We start from the raw sequence: 24,751 nt of genomic DNA on the forward strand, positions 1-24,751 counted from the left end.
CTACCCAGAATGTAGGTGCTTGACTATGGGGGCAGATGTCTTTAGAATGTGAAATCGATGTTCTTAATGCCATGTCATCTAGTATTTTTGAAGCTGAGACAGAAAGAGAAACAGATAGATGGGCAACGTTGATTTAAATATGTTGTTCCTACACTAGATTAGAATAAAAAAATGAGTTTCAGTGATAGTAGTATGAGTCTTTTATGACTGGAGAAAGTAAGATATATAATATATTGTTGGAACACCCTTTCTGTAGGTTGGGTACAGGATATCCTGGCTGTAGAGACTGATATTAGTTCTACAGTAATCGATTGTTATTCTTGGTAACCTTAATTCTGTCCTATTGATTAAACAGATTGTTTTGTGTTTGGAAACACCATTAAAGCCTACTTGTAAGCTGCTATGGTGTGAATCATGCTGTATACATAAATATCCTATTTCATAACAAACGTTTTGCTCACTTTTTATTTTCAGCATTTATTAGATTTATTCATTTACTAATTATTTGGGGGCACTTGGCCTATGAACAAACTCTTTGAAGGTGGAGTCTTGTGCTCTGAATCTCCTTTCTCTGCAGAGCTTAGTTCCAGTATGCTAGACTACATCCAACATCTTGAGAAAATTCTTTCCACCGGCAATGGAGACTTGACATTTTCTGCTTTTCAACCCATGATTCAATATGTGCTGCCTATTCTGGGTGAAATGTGGCTCCATTATGTTCGCCATGAAGTCACAACTTTCCTTGAGTGAGTGCCAAGATGTCCTATTCTGAATTTTCTGAAAATTGTATGCATTTTCTGATGGCAAATATTTCAAAGATTATGCACCTGCAACATTATAAATTGAATCTTTATGTAATATTGTGCAGACAATGGCCAAGTCCAAATGTTTTTTTTAGAATAGAACAGAATGGAATGGAATGGAATAGAATGGAATTCTTTATTGGCCAAGTGTGATTGGACATAGAAGGAATTTGTCTTTGGTGCATATGCTCTCTGTGTACATAAAAAGACAAGATACATTTGTCAAGAATCATAAGGTACAACACTTAATGAGTCATAGGATACAAATAAGCAATCAGGAAACAATATCAATATAAATCGCAAGGATACAAGCAACAAAGCTACAGTCATACAGTCATAAGTGGGAGGAGATGGGTGATAGGAACAATGAGAAGACTAATCGTAATAGTAATGCAGCCTTGGTGAATAGTTTGACAATGTTGAGGGAATTATTTGTTTGGCAGAGTGATATTGTTCGTGAAAAAACTGTTCTTGTGTCAAGTTGTCTTGGTGTGCAGTGCTCTATAGCGTTGTTTTGAGGGTAGGAGTTGAAACAATTTATGGCCAAGATGCGAGGGGTCTGTAAATATTTTCACAGCCCTTTTTTTGACTTGTGCAGTGAACAGGTCCTCGATGGAAGGCAGGTTGGTAGTGATGTTTGTTATGTTAATGGAGATTTTAAGAGTTCTTTAATCTCACAAATTACATGAGACATAACTTGGTCAAGAAAGAAAACTCATTACAAATAATTTGTAAACCCTCCAATAATAACTTAAATATATTCTTAACTATTTTTCTTTCTTACAGATACTGTGTACCAATATCTCATTCGGATGTCAAAAATTCTGAAAGCAAAGACCATAGAAGCAATCAGGACAGAATTGGGAGGTATTCAAAACCTTTGTGGAAATGAAAGGTTACTTTGGTAGCCTTGGGTAGCCCATATGGTGGCATATCTTCAAATTATATCAAAGTTTTAAAACATATTTTATATATTGTGGTTTATTGTGTAGCACTTGAATATGTAATTTAACTCAGGAGGATTTCTACGGAGATGGCCATAAGATTGTACTGTTATTTCAAAAGTAAATTAGTAGTTGGAGTTAATTTCTAAAGGTATGACTAGGATGTTGAAGGAAGTGGACAGTCAGCAATTGGAACAAGATTTGGAAGTTCAGAGGTTAGTTCTTTGCAATAACTCAATTGGTACTACCAAGTCGAAACTAAAGTACAACAAACAATTAGCACAATTCAGAATTTAATTGTTCCAGTTTTGAAATAATGAGTTTTAATTTCTAGCCCTCGTGGTTATAGAGGAAAGGAATCTGCAAATGAAATTGGTTTTGACCTTGGCGACTTCTAGAGTTGAAAGAATAGGGCTTACATACATCCCAGCTTCTGCCTCTCTGCCCAGACTGATTTCTCAGACGTGTTTTCTTTTGTCCTTTGCCTTCTGCTGCTGTTTCACCCTTTACCAAATAATACATAAAATTTAAAAGTTTTTAAGCCAGAATTTATTTTGCAAAAGCCAGAAGTCATTGCATTTAGGACATTTGTGTTATTTATTCTTAAACATGAATGTTTTCTTTGTACATCAATAATATGGTTTCATTCAATGGCAATATTTTAACTGAATATTTGTATCTCTTTCTGTAAGAGGAAATTCTGTGAGAAGTGGTGTACTAGCTTTTATTTATATGCCATTCTGCCTACAGGTTAAAGAAGCAGAAACCAAACACCTATATTCATGGCTCAAAAGAAAGAGGGTTACATAGGAAAGGGGGTAAAAAGAAGGTGCTTTCCAAATCTCCCACAGGGGTGGTTTCCAAATCCCCCAGCATAAGCAGTACAGACCAGGGAAGTAGGGAAAAATCGCCAGTTCTTCAGGACTCACCCACCCCTCAAAATGTGCCAGATTTTCTTAGCAACCCAGTTATCTTAAATGTGTACAAGAAGGCAGCTTGCAAAATGCAGAATGTAGAGCTTCAGATGGTTTTAGGACTGCTACAGGAAATGGAGGCCTGTTTGGAAGTCCCAGCACCTGAAAAAAAAGTGAATTGTGCAGCCAAATTTCTAGATATGTGGAACAAGCTGGGGGTTTTGAGATCTAGTATGCCCTTCCCCAAAGAACTGAAGAAAAGAATAAAGGAAGAAGTGGCCCAGGGAGAAATTACTGATGCCAACTGGAATGAAATCCAACTCTTATTACGTTCCCTGGTTGTTCCTACTTTTGAGCAGTTTTGGGATGAAATGAGTGAAGGGTTGAAGAAATATGGACTGGTGCCATCTCAGATTACAGAAGAACGTTGGTGCAAGCTGGAACCATTCCTAAATGTGATAGCTGGAAAAGTAGCTCTTAGGCATATAAGGAACAGGGAAGCACAAGATGCATCAGCAGCCACAGCAAAACCTACAAGGGAAGACAAAGACTCTTTTTGGCAGTCTCTAAAAGAGGCTGCCGAAGGCTGGCCCACTGTGGAGATGCTCCATTTCATTAAACACCTCCAGGTATATGGCACACCTGTGCTGGAGAGTGGCTTGCATTTTCTACTGGAAGTGCAGAAATTTAAAAATGCTCATCATGACCGGCCTGACATGACTCTTCTGAAGAAAAAGGTTCTTGTGATACGTGGGTGTTTCCTTGCGTCTCAGATTGAGCCTCGGCTACAGGTAAGAGCCCATAATGTCAATGGTATTTTTATTCGCCAGGTCGAGTGACCTATTTAATAGGTTGGTTGGTAAGAATTGATTAGTATAGGGAAGCAAATTTAAAATAGTTTCTTTGTATTTTTGCCAATCATTTCTTACCACCATGGATGTAAATGATTATCTCACTTCCATGTAAAAGTGCTCATACTATCTATGGCTTGGGTGTCAAACTTGCGGCGTGATGTGATCACATGATGTTTCACGACATTTTTTCCCATTTGCGGAGCTGGGATGGGTGTGGTCTAAGCTTGACGCATCTGGCCTGTGGGGCACCACTTTGACACCCCTGATCTATGATAAAGGACAAATTGTCTTGATTGCTACACTGTTGGTATTAAAGAGAAATACCCATGGACGGACATTATGATCTTTAAAACACTCCGCCAAAATTTCTGGCAGAGAATATTTTCTTCAAAGGTTTCCAAAAGAAATGAAATTGTCCAACAATTTCTCAAGAGCAGAGAATAGTACACCAATACAGAAAATGCTTCACTGGAAAATAGATTTCATTCTATTTTCCTTGGTATTTAATTGAAACAGGGGAAGCCATCCTGCAAAACAGATCTATTCACTAGACCTTTTAATGTTTGACATATTATGATATTTAACTGTTGCTTGCAGGCTGCTCTGAGGGGTTAAAGGAATGGAGGTAATATATTTTTTTACACATAAATGTTAATCACATAAGTATTTGTGAAAGGAATTAGCATCACGGATACTGCCCAGGAGTCTGTACAAAGCCAAAAGAGACTAGGAGTTAAAACAATAGCACCAAAAGTTTCAGAGAAAATATTCCAAGATGCAGAGAAGCCTAACAATCTAGCAGTCAGTATTCCTGGAATTGCCAAAGAAGCAATTCCAAAATAATGAAATGCCATCATCTGCCTCCCACTAGCTAAATTTATTTCAGCTTCTTTTATCTAGAGAATGTCCTGGCTGATCATTTACTGCTGCTTTAGTAATTCTAGCAGGGAAACCAGATTCCATCCCAACAGAGGTCAAAATTGCAGGAAAATAATAGGAGATCATACAGTTGACCTCCAAATAATTAGATCTGTGTCTGACTGTGTGACTGGAGAGGAAAAGAAGGAAGAAAGAGCTATAGTTCCAGGGATAATCTTGTCATGCAGAATGCTAAATGTCTGTGACTTGCCCTGCAGGAGGCTGTAGATAATAAGAGACTGGGCAAAGCTATCCGGGCAGCTGAGCAGGCCCTCCAAAAGGAGATTCCACCTCCAAGTTTATTTGACAGCCTGAAGGATTCAGTCTCCAGCATGCTAATGCCATATTGGGCTGCCTTTCAAAAACACTGGCTCAAGAGATCTGTGGCAAGTGCACAAAGAGTTCCAGGTAGGTCTGTTGTCATGTGGAAATCAAGGAAAAAAGCATAAACACATAGCGATGGTGCTGTCTCCTTCCTAAATAAACCATATTACAGTATGTTTAAATTAGAATTCGTCTCCATTTTCCTCACCACAACTAAAGCATCACATTAACCTTAAAATCCATAGTCCTTCTTGAATTGTAGAAGTTAACATTCACTGCAAATCAATGTGAGCTTTATCTGCAAGTAAGAATACACATATATTTACCAGAGGTAGGTTGCAAATCCTAGTGCTACCGGTTTGCTCATGCTTGGGCACCAGCGGCACTTCTGCACATGCGCAGAAGCATCTGGGCGGGTGAGTGGAGCCTGCCGCTGCCGCCACTACCGGTTCACCTGGTCCGGTCTGATATTTACATCCCCAACCTACGTAACATCTATCTTCGCCACAAGTATACCTTACAAACAAATCCATAAATATACTGAACAACCCAGGAGACAATGCTGAACAATTCATTAGGGGTTGCATTTATTGTCACATATGCTTTATTTCCATTATCTGCTGCTCTGTCCTGTAGTAGCACCCAGCTACATAAACATGCAAAGTATTGCACAATTCAGGCCGATTCAATTTTCCGCATACTTTCTCTAAATCAAGAAATGCCCAGTAAACTTGCCTATATTTAAATTTCTCAATAACCTACCAAACAGCAAAAAATCAGTTTCCACAATCCCTTGTACAGGATAAAGTCATATTGGACTTTACAACTTTTACCCATGTTCACTCCCTTTTAGTGTTTCCGTCAGCATTCTGATGGTACATTTCAGGTCCCCTCATTGAAACTTGGTGCAACATGGGTACAATGCTTTCCGTGTAGGTTAAACAAAAATAGCTTTGTAACTGATATTTTTTATTTCGTCTAGTGCTGAGAAATCAGCTGTTGCTGCAGAAGAGACAGGCCAAGCTTAATGAATCGCCATGTTCTCTTCGGCTGCCACCACTCCAGCAGCCCAAAGACGACAACGAAAGCAAGTCGCAGGATGGTTTTATATACTCTTTCTCCATCAGTGAAGGCCTTATAGTACAGGTGTGTATGGGGCATGGTACTCTTTGCTGCTACATAGACTTAAATAATTTAGAATCTGTGGTGGTGGAGCTTTAAAACAGGTTTGTTTATTTATTTAAAATATTTATATAGCCGTCCATCTTATATAAATTTTTGGCTGACATAAAGTTATGGAATATATCCTCTAAAGTTGATGGATTCCAACTCCCTTAAAAAACTAGGTTAGAGATGATGAAAGTAGTTTTATCACATCTACAGGAACAGGGTTTTCTCATTACTAAAGTGATTTGAACATTGCATTTTCTCTAATATTTGGCAAGAGATGATTTCCCGGCCAATGAGGGCAGTGTTCAAAGTACTGCTTGTCTAAAATAAAACTATTAAGTGCATCACCGGAAAAAAATTCCACGGAAATGGCTAGGTACCATGGAAAAAGTACCAGCAAATTGAACCACAATCCAAATTAACATGTTCCTCTACTGATAATTACATTAAGTTTTTATTTTACCTGTAGGTAGCTTAAGGCCTATTGCAAAATGTTTGTTGTTAATAGCATACCACTATTATTTAGTCAAGAAGTTGTTGTTATTATTAGATTTCATGGAAGTCTTTAAAAAGTATGAAATAATATACTGTAAAGGATTTCTAATGCTAACGGTAATTTCTTGAAATTCTGGACCATGGTTTAATTGAAAAATCAGCAAAACACTATTGACATACTGTTTAGCTGGAACATAAATAGAAAATGTTAAACTAGCATTATGGCGTATAAATGTACATCTAAATGATGCACGTGAGTCATTTTGTTACAAGATGGGGAGCAAATAAATTCAATAAATACCATATTTTTCGGAGTACAAGACACAACTTTTTCCCTCAAAAAAGAGGCTGAAAATCTGGTGCATCTTATACACTGAATGCAGCATTTTTTTGTCTCCCGAAACTCCGCCCCTTCACCAAAATGGCCGTGCATAGCCTTTAGGAGTCTTTCAGAGTGCTCCTGGGGGCTGGGCAGGGCAGAAATGAGTGAAAAACAGGCCATTTTTTGCTTGTTTTTGCCCACCTCCACCCCCCAGGAACACAGTGCAAACCTCCTAAAGGCTATACATGCCCTTTAAAAGGGGGGGGGGTTTCCCAAAAAAGGGTCGTTCTTGGGATGTCTGCAGAAGGCAAAAACTTTTTTTTTAAATTTGCGTCTTCAAAATCTTGGTGCGTTTTATACTCCGGTGCATCTTGTACTCCAGAAAATACGGTACTTAGGGACATAATAGACAAGATAGACACAGCTTTTATGTGAAAATTGTTTTCTTTTTTAATAGTATCATATTGATGATACTATAGAGCAGTGTTTCTCAAAGTGGTCCGTACTGCCACCTTGGGGGGCGTTAAAGAAGTGCAAGGGGGCGGTAGGAAGTTCCGCCTTACATGGGGGCGTTGAACGTACAGAAGGAGGCGTTGAACAAATTCTATTTATTACTTGTTCTGTGGCTAGGCGGACTCACACAGCAGTCATTGCGCGCAGCACGCGGGCAAACCTGCAACACCGATTGTTGCTGTTGGAAACATGGCTTTCATACGAGCGAATGTGCACTTCCTTAGTCAGTCTTGGGTCTAACATTGCGTCCCCAGTAGCGCAAGGAATAGAAAATTCAATAAAATCCCATAGAATGCTGATCAAATTTCTATGATATCCTATTCAAATTTCTATGGCTGTGCTACTGGGGGTCTAGTGTTTGCCGCGCGCAGTGACTGCTGTGTGAGTCAGCCTCCTTTCACTGCGCCAGGAATGGAGGCTTCCCCAGTAGCACAAGGAATAGAAATTTCAATAGAATCTCATAGAAAGGTGATCAAATTTCTACGGTATTCTATTTAAATTTCTATGGCTGTGCTGTTGGGGTTGCTGGGTCTGAGTTTAGGCGTCCTTGGCACATCTGACGAGCGAAAATGCCAGTTTCGGATACGTCCTCCCCTTCTGTCTGAACAGCCAATCACGTTACAGATCGTCATTTGTGTGTCAGACGTCGGAGATGCCCAGTAATTACTACCATAGAGTTATGAATAGAATTTCATCAAATTTCTGTGGTATTCTATTGATATTTCTATGAATATATTTTTACTGGGATTTTTCAGAAATTTGAGTCATATACCCGGTGGAAAAAAGTCATAGAGTTATGAATAGATTTCCATAGAAATATTGTAAAATTCTATTGATAACTCTATGGCTTTTTCCACCAGGATGATGTTGTTAATCGACGGATTTTCAAATTAATAGTACTATCAGCCATCCTAACATAAGGTGAGTGTTTGACCACCTCTATGGTCGTTCTAACCATTAGAACTATTGTTATTGATATAGAATTAAAATAAATATTTCGTATAAGTCGATGTACAAGATTACAACATCCGTGCTTCAATATCTTGTTATAAATTAATAGAGTTCAGTCATAAAGCTGGCCTATTGTTTCTGGGGCTCGTAACATAAAAGCTAAGCTGCTTGCAAACTAGGATATAGCAAGCACTTGCAAACATTCCTGTAACATAAAACGTCTTTTCTTGCAACTGCTTGCATAGCCACACGCAAACATAAAAAAATGCAACCACTTGCTTTTGGCAATGTAACATAAACCTCCAATCCGCTTGCAAAGCCGTTCACAAATTTGCATGCAGCTGGAGGCACTTTACAAAACAAAGCAAGAAGCTTTATGTTACAAGCATTTGCAAGTAGGCGCAAATTTTGTATATTATACAATTAAATAATCTTTAGGGGGCAGTGGCAAATCAAATTGTGTCTTAAGGGGGCATGGTTAAAAAAAGTTTGAGAAACACTGCTATAGAGGGACGTGATGGCCTCAGTGGCTAAGACGTTGAGCTTGTCGATCAGAAAGGTTGGCAGTTTGGCGGTTAGAATACCTACACTGCATATTAGAGTGAGCTCCCATTATTGTCCCAATTTCTGCAAACCTAGCAGTTCGAAAGAATGTAAAAAGGCAAGTAGAAAAATAGGGACCACTTTTGGTGGGAAGGTAACAGCGCTCCATGCGCCTTTGGCGTTTAGTCATGCCGGCCACATGACCAAAGAGATGTCTTCGGACAGTGCTGGCTCTTCAGCTTTGAAACGGAGATGAGCACCGCCCCATAGAGTCGGTAATGACTAGCACATACGTGCAAGGGGAACCTTTACCTTTATTGATGACACTGATGGAAGGTTACACTAATGCAAACATTTTTTTTTGTTTTGCTTTACAGAATCCAAACAAAGACATCCTGAACATTAGCTCTGCTGTTTTCAGAAGTATGAACAAACCCAATGGGTTTGAGTTACCTTCACTTCCAATGTACCAGTGCTGATTGATGCAAGGAAGAAAGGTGCCTTCATATAGTTCCCAAGACTCTACATTGTAAAACATTCTATAGGTTTGCTAGTTAAACATGTATTGGGACAGTGCTTGATTGCAATTAAGGACACACATACATGTATGTATTTTCCTTCTCTGTTGTTGATAGGGGTAATTTAACAGAAATGTACCATTTAGTTAAGAAAACTCAAAATCCTCTGATTGCCAAAATATCACCAGGAACGCTTTTAGGAAGATTGGAAACTGAAAATAAGAGGTTGTGGTTTTTCCAGGAAGGATTCATTAACTCCCATTATGAATTTGCAGCATCAGTCTTTTCTTATTAAAAACATTTCATGGCTAGACCCTGAGTCTATAGGAAAGCCTCAGCTGATACTTTCCATCAAATGGCAAGAGAGCAGTTCTTCAATTGAGGCTTTAAAGGGTTTCGTACTACGAGACTTCATGAAGGGTGAGCTCAAATTTGATATTTTTGTTCATCAATTGGTCTGTTACAAGTGTTTTTCTGAAAACCACAAGTTCTCCACCCTCTGTACCCAAAAAATATTGTAAGGTTAACAAATTGTCTTGATTTTGGAGCAATATAAAAAGGATAAGGATAGGGTAAAAAAATGAGTTGAAAAAAAGTGGTAAATGTGACCTACTTAAAATTAAACCAGGCATGATTAGCAAACCCTGGCAGGATGAATCTGGATATAAGAAGTTCAGAGTGGTTTGCGTCAGAATTATTTGTGTGAAGCGCTTTAAACAGCAAAAGCTCCCTTCAAAGTAATTCTTACTTGCAAAATTTGTACAACCAGCCAGAGAAAGGCTAGATAGCATACTTGCCTGGAAATAATTTGTTCCATTGCATAGTCAGGAAAATGGTTCCAATGAGACAGCATACTAACTTTTTGTTCTATTGAATAAAAAAAATACATGCTCTTACAGCCAACCAACTTATATCTTTTATTGTCAAAGAAATATAGTTATTTCTTTCTTAGCAGCTATTCTGAGAGGTTGATTATATTTACATGTATGGTTGACTTGCCTTGTCCTCACATGACTGGTCAAAGGATACTCTGTTGTTGTTCTTTACATCATGTGTAAATTGTATTTCATGAAAGAAGTTATTGGCTAGCCAAAGCAGCTCATTCTACCAGTCCAGTAGTACAGAAGAATCCAAAAGGTTGCAGGACCATAATGTACAAATCTCATTAGGGTTCACTGTCATTCAAGCAAACATCCAAGTTCCTCACAACCAAGCATCAAAATACATTCTTTGCATATTCCCGGGCTGCCGCCAGTACCATCTGTACATCATCGGTCTTCCCCATGCCTTTCGCTACAACTCCAGAACCTTCTGCTTTGCCTCCCATTTGAGTGCAGACAGCGAGAGCCCAGTCAGCTGCAGAAGCCTTTGATAATGAACTCTATGAGAAGGGGAACAAATTAATAGAACATAGATAGATGAACTGCCAAGAATGAAGACTGGGTTTTTGCTCTGCAGCAGGTAATTGAGAAATGTATTCATGTGAAAAAAGAACTGCGCGGTGCATTAACTGATTTAGAGAAAGTGTATGATAATATGAATAGTCCTGAATTATGGACTACATGTACTTTTGTATGTAGATGATATTTTGTTGTCAGTTGAGAGCCTACATGATTTCTTATGAATATTAGGTTGTATGAGGGAACAAGGAATAAAATTCTGAAAATTAAGGTAATAAAAACCAAAATAGAGCTGTTAGTCAGGAATATGGAAAAATGGAGTGAATAATTGCAAATTACAGTGGGGCAAAAAAGTATTTAGTCAGCCACTAATTATGCAAGTTCTCTCATTTAAAAAGATGAGAGAGGCCTGTAATTGGCATCATAGGTAGACACCAACTATGAGACAAAATATTAAAAAAAAAACCAAACAATCACATTGGCTGATTTGGAAAGAATTTATTTGCAAATTATGGTGGAAAATAAGTATTTGGTCAGTATCAAAAGTTCATCTCAATACTTTGTTATATATCCTTTGTTGGCAATGACAGAGGTCAAACGTTTCCTGTAAGTCTTCACAAGGTTGGCACACACTGTTGCTGGTATGTTAGCCCATTCCTCCATGCAGATCTCCTCTAGAGCAGTGATGTTTTGGGGCTGTCGCTGGGTAACACGGACTTTCAACTTCCTCCAAAGGTTTCTATGGGGTTGAGATCTGGAGACTGGCTAGGCCACTCCAGGACCTTGAAATGCTTCTTACGAAGCCACTCCGTTGCCCAGGTGGTATGTTTGGGATCATTGTCATGTTGAAAGACCCAGCCACGTTTCATCTTCAATGCCCTTGCTGATGGAAGGAGGTTTGCACTCAAAATCTCACGATACATGGCCCCATTCATTCTGTCCTGTACACGGATCAGTCGTCCTGGTCCCTTTGCAGAGAAACAGCCCCCAAGCATGATGTTGCCAACCCCATGCTTCACAGTGGATGCAACTCAGCATTCTCTGTCCTCCAAACACGACAAGTTGTGTTTCTACCAAATAGTTCTATTTTGGTTTCATCTGACCATATGACATTCTCCCAATCCTCTTCTGGATCATCCAAATGTGCTCTAGCAAACTTCAGACGGGCCCGGACATGTACTGGCTTAAGCAGGGGGACACGTCTGGCACTGCAGGATCTGAGTCTCTAGCGGCGTAGTGTGTTACTGATGGTAGCCTTTGTTACGTTGGTCCCAGCTCTCTGCAGGTCATTCACTAGGTCCCCCCCGTGTGGTCCTGGGATTTTTGCTCACCGTTCTTGTGTTCATTTTGACCCCACGGGGTGAGATCTTGCGTGGAGCCCTAGATCGAGGGAGATTATCAATGGTCTTGTATGTCTTCCATTTCCTAATTATTGCTCCCACAGTTGATTTGTGCACACCAAGCTGCTTGCCTATTGCAGATTCAGTCTTCCAGCCTGGTGCAGGTCTACAATTTTGTTTCTGGTGTCCTTCAACAGCTCTTTGGTCTTCACCATAGTGGAGTTTGGAGTGTGACTGAGGTTGTGGACAGGTGTCTTTTATGCTGATAACAAGTTCAAACAGGTGCCATTGATATAGGTAATGAGTGCAGGACAGAGGAGCCTCTTAAAGAAGAAGGTACAGGTCTGTGAGACCCAGAAATCTTGTTTGTTTGTAGGTGACCAAATACTTATTTTCCACCATAATTTGCAAATAAATTCTTTCCAAATCAGCCAATGTGATTGATTGTTTTACATTTTGTCTCTCATAGGTCTACCTATGATGCCAATTACAGGCCTCTCTCATCTTTTTAAGTGGGAGAACTTGCACAATTGATGGCTGACTAAATACTTTTTTGCCCCACTGTATATCTACATGGTAGAAAAGTAGAGGAAGTATATGTGTGGGTTTGACTGGAAAACTAAGTATTTGGGCCAATTTCACTCACTCAGCCTTAGGCAAGATATAGATATATTAGGCAGGATATGTAGGATGTCTGTCTGTCTGCCTATCCATCCTGCCTAATCTATATATCCTGCCTATATCTAAAAATAGAAGGGGGGGGTATTGGTAGTATATGGTCGGTGGCAAGAAAATATTGTTGAATTAAATGGAGACTGCATTAAAAAACAACTTTTGTCCATTTTATATAGAAATGACAACAATTTGATAATTTGCAATCTTTGTTAGACATTAAGGGAAATCAAGCGTGGATTGATTTAAGGTAGCTTATGCCCACATTTGGGAACAGAATTTCTGTCGCTAAATGATGTCATTGAGTCACTTTTTATTATTTTATTGCCATGGTTATTAATCGTGGGGTCTTTAAGCAAATTCGACTTTCCCCATATATTATGTTGGAAGCCCCCTAGGAAGACTATAAATGATGATCATGTGACTCTGGGATGCTGCAATCTTCATAAATGCATGCTAATTGCCAAATGCATGAATTTGATCATGTGACCCCAGGGATGCTGTGACTCTCATAAGTTGCTTTTTTCAGCACCGTCGTACCTTTGAACAGTTGTTAAACAAATGGTAGTACGTCAAGGACTATTGGTATATAAAGGCAATCTAATTACCATATTTTTTAAAGTATAAGACGCACCTTTTTCCCTAAAAAAAGATGGTGAAAATCTGGGTGCGTCTTATACACTGAATACAGCATTTTTTGCCTCCTGAAACCCTGCCCCCTTTGCAAAAATAGCCATGCATAGCCTTTAGGAGACTTCCAGAGTACTCCTGGGGGCTAGGGAGGGCAAAAATGAGTGAAAATGGGCCTTTTTTGCTCGTTCCCCCCCCCAGCCCCCAGGAACACTCTACAAGCCTCCTAAAGGCTATGCGTGCCCCCCCCTTTTTTTTTTTACAAAAAACGGGCTCATTTTCGCGAAAAATGGACCATTTTGGGGAGGTCTGCAGAGTGCAAAAAACTTTAATTTGCCTCTTCAAAATCTTGGTGCGTCTTATACTACTAAAAATACGGTAATCACTAAGAGAAAAACTCTGATATAAATCAACTACCACTGATATTTTTTCACATATTAGTTCGTTCAACGATCAGATTTCACGTATTTCTGAAAGCAGTACCCATTGATAACTAAAATATTGTAAATTAATACGGTTGTTTAGAAGAGGACATCCTTTGGATAATTATTTTAGATGAGCAAAAGAGAAGCTAATTAAGAAATAATTCATTAATTCATTATTAGTGACAGGATATTGAGAGTGCCCACCATTCTTTTAATATCATTTCTTCTGATCATCTTTTCTTATGTTAGTCCTGCCTTAATTAGCATCTCCGACTTGTTTGGCCAAATTCCATCACCATGTAAGTTCAAAACAACAATAATCTCCAACATGTGATTCCTACATGTAACCAAAAGTGAAAGTCTGAAATGGAATGATAAGCTGAAATGTTTGTCTACCACTTAACCTCGTATATAAAATGTTGCACAGCTACTAATTCATTTTTATAAAATTGTTTAGGCATGATGGTGATGTAATTCTACTGAGAGATGTTACTTTTTGTTCAAAAGAGAGAAAAATGAACTATTTTTACTGTGTGTTTGTGTACCTTCAGGCCAGGTCATCCTTTGTGCCTAGGGTAGGACTAGAATACACAGCCTCATGGTTTCTAGCCTGATGTGTTAACCTCTACACCAGGGGTGTCTACACCAGCTCTGCTGGCTGGGGAATTCTGGGAGTTGAAGTCCACAAGTCTTAAAGTTGCCAAGTTTGGACACCCCTGCTCTACACCAAACCATCATTCTAGTACTTTACTAGGGCCATTTAAAAAAATGAAAATTAAAAATTTCTCTGTGTCATGATTTTTACTGACCCTAATGACCAGTTAAAAAAAGGGACATTAAGAGAAAATTTTGAAAAAGCGTTCTAATGAAAAAACAAATTTCAAAATTTGTTCTCATTCAAAGAATGTGAAGATTTTGCTTGTATCATTTCAGAATAATGGAAACTGCAGAATCACAGGAAATTCCACCTACCTTGGATACCTGACAAGCGCAGCACACCTGGCCTGCTGCTTGTGAGCTAAGCAACATCACAGAAGCCCCTGGTACTTTGTTACACAATTGATTGACTGCTTTCATCAAGATCTAGGACAGAATCAAGAGATAAAAATAAACTCCACTTTCAAAACCTTACTTGTTTTAATCAGGGAATTTAAGAAGCAGAAGAAATCTTCAATATTTTAAATTGTATCATGTTATAAAGCAGTGCGAGATACCCTGGACGGAGGAGAAATTAACAACAGTTAGGTGCAAAAGGAAGATTTTCAGTTTACATCACTCTAGAATTGTAAAAGTAGGAGGAAACTAATCATTAAAGGGTTCAGAACCAACCAGCCCACTCAAACTATTTGAGCAGTTCAGATGTGATCCTTCCTCTGCTCTAAGCTGCTTAACACTTGAGGAAGCCAGTTTAATCTGCTGATTGCCAAAACAACTTCAGCATGGTATGCTGCTTTCTAAGAGAAATCCACAGTTGTTAAAACTTACATAGGGTGACTCAGCAGAAATAGTATCAATGATGACTGGCTCATTGGAATACTTTGTCAGCAAGCCTTGCACCTTCTCTGCAGCCTAGTAATGAATGTACAAAATGCATTAACAATGGTTGGGTAACAGACATAACATGCATATCATAAGAGAGGTGATGCTGACAATGAAATATCACAGTGACATCTGTATTAATTACTACTTTAAAAATAGCAATTAAAAAACAAACAAACAGGAAACCGCGCTGCAAGAGCATACGCCTTTGAATTTATGTTATGTATAAAATAAAACAGTTGCTATAAAACATCCATATTTTCTGGTTTTTATATACATATAACACATATGTATACATATGCGTATATATATATATATATAATTAACAGTGCCATATTACACCAGAATAGAGTAGTGTAGTGCACCAGTGATCTATTTCCTCACTAATATTTTTAAAGTTGGATAATCATGGAAAGCAGTTGTTTTTTCTTTACAAACTAATCATGAAATTAAGTATAAAAAAGGACTCCTCATCTCTAGAGGATGCTTTATTAAAAAAAACTATTAATCTGTTCTTGAGCTCTTGTTTTCTTTCTCACAAAACTGTCACAAGCTGAATCCTGATAAACCAGGCTCAGAATTCATTCTAGTAGATTACTCACCTTCCCCCACAACAAGTATCTCATCAACATTTTTCCTTCTGTTTCTATATAGTAGCTGAAGCTACCTGTTGGTTAACTGCAATTCTCAGACGTTCCAGCCAACCTGATCAATGGTGGAGAATGCTATGCATTCTGCCATGGACTTTCTCTTGGATCAGTCCCCTGAGTTATTCAAAGTATGATAGTTTATATATCATGGAAGGATGTGGCTTCATTTAGGAATGGTGTCACTTGCTACACTTCTTACTCATTTATTAAAAATGTATTTCTATACATATGTGTAATTACAATATTTGTCAATCTGAAGTCAACATAATAAACCTCCAGCTCAGAATTTGTCACAATTGGGTTTAACATTCAGTTTTTATTGAGCATATTGGGCCTCATAGCTGATTATGGCTCTTTGCTTATTTAATTTTTTATAGCTTACTATGAAATTCTGTCATGCCTGGTAAAATGAAGAACTGCTAGATCCTTACCAGTCTGATTTCCATTTTCCTATGGGCGTTGTTGGCTGCTTGCTGCAGTGTTTTGAGAGTAGCCTGCAATTTCCTTTTCTGCCACTGAGGCATCTTTGTAGTATCCACCCTCTGTAAAACAAATCAATTCCATTATGCCTTTCCATTTCTTCGATTCTTTTTCAGATGGGAGAAGGAAAGAATTTTCTAGTAATGCAACTGAAGGCAGGAGATTTGTTTTTTTTTTTTAAATTCTGTAGTTAAAAGGACAGAATTTGTTTGAGTGAACCCTGATTTTGCTCTCAAACAGATATTTTGGCATGATGTACATCAGGGGTGTCCAAACTTGGGAACTTTAAGACTTATGGACTTCAACTCCCAGAATTCCCCAGCCAGCCTGATGTACATTGATATAAAAATGTCTTTAGTGGATCCTATAAAGCTGTCGGCTGTTTGTGTCAAGAGTTCCCGCATGCTGCTCCATGCTTATATTACTGGCCAGTCATTTTACTGAAATCAAAGGAAGGGAAATAGGATGATGGTCAATTAGAGAGAAAAAATGAAGCCCTTCAAGCAGGTTAGCAATAGCAATAAAATTTACACTTATATTCCGCCTCAAAGCACTTTACAGCACTCTGGGCAATTTGCAATGTAAGGGTTATTTGATTACCCCAAACAATTTGGCTCCTCATTTTACTGTTCTTGGAAGGATGGAAAGTTGAATCAACCTTGAACCTTGTCAGGATTGAACTTCAGGCTGTCGGCAGAATTTGCCTGCAGTGCTACACTTTACTGCACCACCAGGGCTCTTCCAGATTAATGACATGTGTATCTATGCTGAACATATTGACCTCAAATAGGGGGGAAGGCCAATCTTCAGTAAACATTTGCACTGTCAAAGACTAATACTAATATTTCCATTCATTCAACAAGTATCAGATAATATAAGCTTACTTGACGACTAGGAGAATGAGAGAATAAGAAGAATGTGAGAATAAGGTCATGTGACAGTACTGAAAAAAACCTCCCATGAATTCTGAGGCAGGTACTACTCACATCAGTCAGATGACCAACGTCCTTGCGGATTTGCCACGCTTCATTAACAGAGGCTCCTCCCAATTTCACTTGGCTAGCAAGTGAATCCACTTCTTTGTCCAAGAACTGGCCAATATCCTGAGCCTATAAAAACAGAGGTACTGTATCAATGGTGCCTTATTTGTTTGCTGGACCCCTGGAAAGGGCTGCTTGTTCAGGAGAGCATAAAGTGGGTTGCTGGTGATGAGAAAAAAAAGCCATAAATCTCATTAACAGATATGATGCATTCCAAGGAGAGGGGGAGGTGAAAGTAATGAGAGGAGGAAAGGAGATTGCTCTCAGAGGTATGTATGTTGGTGGGACAGTTATAGTTAAACTAAAGTAAGCACTTGCACAGACTAAAAGCCTCAGGAGTTCTGGATAAAGCTGAATGGGGGAGATGACAACTGAAGAAAAGAAATAGTCTTTATTTTTAAAAGCTACTCTTGTCCAATTTCTACCATCTCGTCTATAAAAATCTACCGCATGACGGAAAAAAGGAGCAGAAGTAGTGGTGGGATTCAAGTAATTTAACAATCGGTTTTCCAGGGCGCTGCTCTGGAGAGTCCAAAGAAGGGGTTAAACACAGCCAATCTGCCCAGAACTGAATTGAAACTTTAAGCCACGCCTCTGGTGCCGACTCTCCCCAGATTTTTTCAATTCAGCTAGCCCAGTAGACGTGCTTTAAGATTTATCCAGTTCTAAGATTGATTCCTTGGACTCTCCAGAGGAGGAATAATTTTTAAAACAGCATATTTAAGGATTTTTAGAGCAGGCTGGTGAGTTTAAATTTAAGTTTGTTTTTTTCCCTTTTTAATTGGGTTTTTCTCACCCTTTTGGCTCTCCTGGAGTCCGGGGCTTTGCTCTGGCTCCTAGAAGCCGCAGGCAGCTGTTGGGGGAAGCGTGTGGGTCGGAGTGCCGACACCAGCGCTGTTGGGACACCCCTACTGGGGGCCGATTCCCACTGGAAGCCCTCCGTTGCAATTTGTGCTTCTAGCAAGTCAAATTGCTGCGTGGGCTTCCAGGGCAGCCATTTTGGCTTCTTCCCTCTTTAAATTTGGTGCGAAAAGCTCCGGTGAGTTCCGGCCGCCATTTTGGATTGCGCAATCTTCCGGCTTTACTTTTAAAAGTTTTTTGCCGCAGCTGCCTGGTGCCTGGCTCTTTGCAGGAGCCGCGTGGAGTCAGACTTGCCCGGTGTGACCGGCGACCTGGGCCCCAATCCAAGCAAGGGATAGCGGCGTGGGATCGTGGCCTGCTGGGTCGCCTCCTTTACTCTCCTGCAGGTGCTGGGAGCGAATTCTGCTCGCGCCTAAAAGATTCCAAGCTACTTCAGGCCTTGCAGTTTCTCTGTCTCCTCAGGAGCATCGTGCTGCGGTGGGCTTTCTGGAGGTGGTGAGTGGTGGTTTTCCCATCCCCCTACTGTCCCAACCAGTGATTGTTACCATGGCAGATCAGGCCCCTGAGACTTCTGAGGGTGTCTCTTCCAGAGCCCCTGTAAGACAGGCCGGGAAAGCTGCCAGGGAGGCCATTAGAGGGAGTAAGCCTTACTCCAGGCATGGCCCCAAGCAGGGCTCAGGCCTAGACAAAGATGCATTAAGGCGACAGAAGGCCTTAGAAAAACAGTCTTCCAAGCCCAACAGCAGGCCCAATCTTCCCTTTCGGTGTCTCCTGGGGAGCCCTCCAGGGAAATTCCTCCAGCCCAGGGAGGCCCCATTCTGATAGTGAAGAGGAAGGGGATTCCCTGGCCATGGCAACTTCTCCAGGCCATTCCATGGCTGATCAGGCTGATCTCTTTGCCTGTCCCTCTGATATGGAGGAGGGACCAGCTCCAATGGGGCCCTTAGCCCCTCAACAGCCGATCCCCGGGCCCACTCAAAGGGTTCGCCCCATTGAGGCCCAAGGGCCTAACCTATCCACTGAAATGCAGGAAATAATTAACAGGGCCATTTCCCAGGGCATTGAGGCAGGCATGCGAAAAGGTGGCAAGCGCACTCGCAAGACCCACCATTTGCAACCCCAGGAGGATTCCAGAGAGATGACTCCTAGCCTTCCACCTCCGTCCCTGCATTCTTCAGTGGCCTCCGATGAGTCAGACTGGGAGGAAGAAGAGGAATTTCTTCCTAGGCAGGAAGCTGAATTCTCTGGGGATGAGGCAAGCCCCGCCAAAAAGCCGGCCTTTTCAGGCTTATTTAATTTGGATAATTTCAAAACCATTTTAGATAAGGCTAAGATCTCAACTCACATGGGGTCCACCCCCCCAGCTCAGGTGGTTGTAGACCCTGATGATCTATCTGGGGATCTCTTTGAGGAACCCATTTCGGTCCAGGAAATAGTTCCTGTACCCAAGATGTTCCTCAATTTAGTTCAAAGACAGTGGGCGCAGCCAGCTACCATGGCTACCCCCAGCAGCCATGACAAGAAGCTATATACGGTGGATGCCAGCCTGGAGGAGCTGCTCAAGCTCCCTCCTATCGATCCCCCTGTAGCGGCTCTTACCTCCTCTCCTGTGCTCCCTCCTGACCTGTTGGAGGGGCTCAAGGCTGAGGACAAGAGAACCGAAACTGCTTGTCACAAGACCCATCAGACAGCTGCATGGGCCATTAAGTCCTCCGCTTCAGCCTCCTTTTTCTCCAGGGCGGCTCTCCTGTGGCTGAGGCAGTTGTTGAGGAAGATACCTGCCAAGGACGTTAAAGTCAGGCAGGATATCAATAAAATCATGGCAGTCACAGAGTACACTGCTGATGCCACTCTGAATGCTGCTAAGTTTGCCTCGCGTGCCCTAGCGTCTAATGTTACTTCCAGACGCCTCCTGTGGCTTAGGCACTGGAATGTGGATATGCGCTCCAAATGGAAGCTTGTTACTGCCCCCTTTAAAGGGGACAAGCTGTTTGGTGAGGTCCTTGATCCAGTCCTTGTGGAAAAGAAGGACAAAAAGAAAGTGATGCCATCAGTCACCAAAAAGCCTGATCGTAAAGGTCCTGGCTCTTACAGGAGGCAGGCCTTTCGGAACAATGAGCCCTCCACCAGCTCCGCCCCCTATCATCGGGCGTATCCCCAGCAGGGTGAGCGGTCTCAGGACCGTCAGTCCTTTCGAGACAGAGGTCGCCAGCAGCCCTTCTCCAAGCGGCCATTTCGGGGGGGCTCCGGCTCCCGACCCTTTAGGAGGTATAAATGACCATCACAGGTCAGCTCCCATAGGAGGGCGGTTGCAGTTGTTCCACGCCAAATGGGAGCAGACCACGTCGGACCAGTGGGTTCTTCAAACGGTCCGCATGGGTCTCACTTTAGAATTCTGGTCCCCCCCTCCCCGCCACTTCTTCCGGTGTCCAGTTCCCTCAGGGTTAGTCAAAAGATCCCTCACGGAACAGGAGATAAGGCACCTCAAGGAGATCAGGGCCATAGAACCTGTCCCAGCAGGCCAGGAAGGAAGAGGGTTTTACTCCATCCTGTTTCTGGTCCCCAAAAACTCAGGAGGGTGGAGGGGGATATTAGATCTAAAGAGGTTCAATCACCACGTGACATATCGCAGGTTCAAGATGCAGTCCCTCCAGTCCATCTTGGGGTGCATCAGGCCAGGCGATATACTAACGTCCATAGACCTCAAAGAGGCCTACCTCCACATCCCTATCCGCAAAGCCCACCGCAAGTTCCCGAGGTTCTCTTACGCGGGCCTCCATTACCAGTACCGGGCAATGCCATTCGGCCTGTCATCAGCACCCAGGACATTCACAAAGGTTCTCGCAGCCATGGCGGCTTTTCTACGGTCACGTCCGGTCAGACTCCACTGCCTGTCAATCGTGCCTTGGGCGAGACTTCACTCCCGTCCCCTTCAGTGGCTCCTGCTCCCATATCAAAGAACAAACGAAAGCAGCTCAACAAGACTGATTCCAGTTCCAGCAGAGGTACGTCGCTCTCTAAAGTGGTGGTTGTCTCCGGCCCTGTTAAAGGGGTCGCCATTCAAGGAGCCAGTCAGGCTCACCATCACAACGGATGCCAGCCTGTTCGGTTGGGGGGCCCACTGCCACAACCAGCTCGCACAGGGCAGGTGGTCCCCTTCCGAAGCCGCTCACAGCATCAACTGGCTGGAGCTGAGGGCAGTCAGGCTTGCGCTGAAGCGCTTCCAGAGCACCGTTCAGGGCCACCACGTGCGCATCATGACAGACAATGTCGCCACCAAGGCGCACATCAATCGACAGGGGGGAACGCGCTCCAGATCCCTGATGAAGGAGGCGGAGCTCTTGGGTCGATGGGCGGAGAGGTATCTCCTTTCTCTTCAGGCGGAGCACATCTCGGGCACGAGCAACACCCAGGCGGACTGGCTGAGCAGATCCACAGTCGACCACTCGGAGTGGCGTCTACATCCGCTGCTGTTCCAGCAACTGTCCCAGAGGTTCGGCCTCCCGCTGGTGGACCTGTTCGCCACCGCGGCCAACGCGCATCTTCCGCAGTTCTTCACAAGGTTCCACGACCCGAGGGCGGAAGGAGTCAACGCGCTGCACGGCCCGTGGCCGAAAGGTCTGCTTTATGCTTTTCCCCCGCTACCTCTTCTTCCCAGAGTCATCAGGAAGATCCTAGCAGAGGAGGCGGAGGTGCTGCTGGTAGCACCGTACTGGCCCAGGAGAACCTGGTTTGCAGACTTGGTGAGTCTTTCGATCACACCACCGTGGCGGATTCCTCCACAGGACATCTCTCTCAGCCAGGGGCCCCTTCAACATCCAGAACCCCAGTGGCTGCAGCTGGCCGTCTGGCACTTGAGAGGGATCTCCTAAGCAGAGGCAAGTTGTCAGACAAGGTGATTGGCACCATCCAAGCGTCACGACGGCAGTCCACGACGCGCATCTACGACGCCACTTGGAAATCCTTCGCCAGCTGGTGCACGGCTCATGGTACGTCTGCGCCCCTTGCTTCGGTTCCTGTCATCCTGGACTTCCTGCAGGAAGGTTTGGACAAGGGCCTGGCACCTAACACCCTGAGGCGCCAGGCGGCAGCCCTGTCAACCATCCTCTCAGTTGAGGGCTACGCATCTCTTGGCCGGAATCCGACCATCCGCAGTTTCCTCGGGAGCGACCAACCTGAGACCCCCAGTGGTCCACAGATACCCATCTTGGGATCTCAATGTAGTGTTGCGGTCCCTCATCGGGCCCCCGTTTGAGCCCATTAAGACGGCCAGTCTCAGACACCTCACATTCAAGATGGTTTTTCTGGTCGCTATCACGTCTGCTCGTCGCATATCGGAACTGGCTGCCTTGTCAGTCAGAGAGGACTTGTGTCTCATTCGTAACGACAGAGTAATCCTGAGGCTGGACCCTTCCTTCATTCCGAAGGTCAATTCCTGGTTTCATCGGGCGCAGGAGGTGGTCCTTCCGGATTTTTGTCCGCATCCTCGGCACCCGAGGGAAAAGCGCTGGCACATGCTGGATGTGCGCAGGACTATTCGCAGATACATCAAGCGCACAGCCAGTTTTCGGAAATCCGAATCTCTATTCGTCTCCTTTCAACCAGCTTCTCAAGGCAAGAAGGTCTCTTCATCTACCATCGGCGGATGGCTGCGAGCCTGCATTGCGCTTGCCCACGTTTTACAGTCCGTTCCTGTGCCTCGCAATATCACAGCACATTCGACTAGAAGCGCCGCCACCACAGCTGCCTGGTCTACACAGGCACCGATTGAAGAGATCTGCAAGGCGGCCACCTGGACTTCTCTGTCTCCATTTGTCCGAAATTACAAACTGGACAGTTTTGCATCGGCGGAAGGGGCCTTTGGGAGGCGTGTTCTTCAGGGCATCCATACCAGCGGAGCGACCCTGATGGCTGAGCCTTCCCGCCCTAGTGACAGTTAGCTTGGGCATGTCCCTTCTTTGGACTCTCCAGAGCAGCGCCCTGGAAAATGACCATTGTCTTACCTGAAGGGTCCTTTTCAGGGCGCTGCAACGGAGAGTCCACCCCGCCCTGGGGTCTATTCTCCGCTGGTGTTTGTGAAGTCACAGTGTTGTTTGTTGTTTCTGTTATTGTTGTTGGACTATTTTTGACTTGTTCCATATTAGACTTCCAGTTGAAGTTTCAGCGCGCAACTGTTCCACGTCTTCATTGAATAAATCTGGGGAGAGTCGGCACCAGAGGCGTGGCTTAAAGTTTCAATTCAGTTCTGGGCAGATTGGCTGTGTTTAACCCCTTCTTTGGACTCTCCGTTGCAGCGCCCTGAAAAGGACCCTTCAGGTAAGACAATGGTCATTCTCTGCCCTAATGACCAGCTGGGCAGGCGTGGCTCAGTGGTCATGTGACTGGGTGGGCGTGGCCAACTCAACATCACTCACGTCGATGGGCGCTTCTCCTTAGCTGTTACAATGTAATGAGGGTTAACCGGAGAGGCAGTTTCTGTAAGCAGGAAAATAAAGATTAGGCTTGAAACAACACCAGAATGTTTCCTTCATGCCTTCCTTACAGGATTAGCGCTGTAAAGTGGGAAAAAAACAAAATGAGGTTTCTTCCAACAACCGGTTCTCCGAACTGCTTAGAAAGTTAACAACCGGTTCTCCCGAATAGGGGTGAACTGGCTGAATCCCACCACTGGGCAGAAGGTGTTCCTTAAACAGCTCCACTTCATGTGTATTTTGTTCTTCCCCTGCTTAAGTATGGAGAAAGACAAAGCATGGGCAAAGAGGAGAGGAACTGGCCCTAGCTATTATTCTATCTGCTTAGAATGGTTATGACATTAATATCGTATTAAGAAATCTTATTCCATCTCGAATTTGAAACAAATCTAGTTAGATTTCTCCAAACACCAATTGCAGGTTTCCCAGTAGATTACAAGAGAGCAGTGGAGGACAAATCAAATCAAAGGCCATGGATGTGGACAGTTTAATTAGTTCAACTGCAATATTGCTATCTGGAATTGGGTTGCATCTGCATATCATGATTGTGATTAACAAACTCTTTTGACTCCCTGTCCGTTTTGTAACCCAATTCCAAATACTGGTTTATAACGTGGAATCTTTTCTAACTTGGAAAGAGACACCGAGAAAGATTGTCTGCCTACACACAGTACGTTCCTACTTTGGCCTTTGCATCTTCCTTTGATATGTGGATGAAGTGTTGGGGAAAAGTCTAAAACAAGCTGTGGAAAGTTAGTTAGAGACTTCTCCTGGTAGTTTCCTTTGATATTAGCTTTGGTTGAATTGTGTGCCATCAAGTCAGTGCTGACTATTCACAATCACACACAAAGGGACCTTCTCAGGGATGATTTATGCCAAACCTGCTCTTCCAGTCTTCCAATTGTGCACCAATTGAGTCAATTCACCTTGCAATTCCACCCTTCTGCATTTGAGGAAAGGGAATGGAATTGGTG

At 42.7% G+C, this 24,751-nt stretch overlaps 2 protein-coding genes across 4 annotated transcripts in view; one reads left to right on the plus strand and one right to left on the minus strand.

The window, feature by feature from the left end:
• The window catches only part of LOC309385854 (uncharacterized protein), a 39,390-nt gene extending 24,610 nt beyond the window's left edge, over nucleotides 1-14,780 (plus strand). Inside the window, exons 14-20 of one of the 2 annotated variants that reach the window (XM_081940622.1) lie at nucleotides 578-746; nucleotides 1,590-1,670; nucleotides 2,498-3,452; nucleotides 4,652-4,841; nucleotides 5,740-5,903; nucleotides 9,129-9,248; nucleotides 14,670-14,780. In XM_081940622.1, coding sequence (XP_081796748.1) covers nucleotides 578-746; nucleotides 1,590-1,670; nucleotides 2,498-3,452; nucleotides 4,652-4,841; nucleotides 5,740-5,903; nucleotides 9,129-9,230 — 1,661 coding nt within the window. In that variant the 3' untranslated portion in view covers nucleotides 9,231-9,248; nucleotides 14,670-14,780. Of the gene's footprint in view, nucleotides 1-577; nucleotides 747-1,589; nucleotides 1,671-2,497; nucleotides 3,453-4,651; nucleotides 4,842-5,739; nucleotides 5,904-9,128; nucleotides 10,008-14,669 lie in introns of those variants that run through there. The other variant, XM_081940621.1, reaches the window with a different exon arrangement.
• The window catches only part of AARS2 (alanyl-tRNA synthetase 2, mitochondrial), a 39,136-nt gene continuing 24,547 nt past the window's right edge, over nucleotides 10,163-24,751 (minus strand). The window contains exons 18-22 of one of the 2 annotated variants that reach the window (XM_081940623.1): nucleotides 17,392-17,514; nucleotides 16,357-16,467; nucleotides 15,222-15,305; nucleotides 14,709-14,819; nucleotides 10,163-10,650 (exon numbers count right to left, since the gene is read on the minus strand). In XM_081940623.1, the coding sequence (XP_081796749.1) occupies nucleotides 10,486-10,650; nucleotides 14,709-14,819; nucleotides 15,222-15,305; nucleotides 16,357-16,467; nucleotides 17,392-17,514 (594 nt within the window). In that variant the 3' untranslated portion in view covers nucleotides 10,163-10,485. Of the gene's footprint in view, nucleotides 10,651-14,708; nucleotides 14,820-15,221; nucleotides 15,306-16,356; nucleotides 16,468-17,391; nucleotides 17,608-24,751 lie in introns of those variants that run through there. The other variant, XM_081940624.1, reaches the window with a different exon arrangement.

This window comes from Natrix helvetica, assembly GCF_964273705.1.
Source record: "Natrix helvetica genome assembly, chromosome: 2".
NCBI lineage: Eukaryota > Metazoa > Chordata > Lepidosauria > Squamata > Natricidae > Natrix > Natrix helvetica.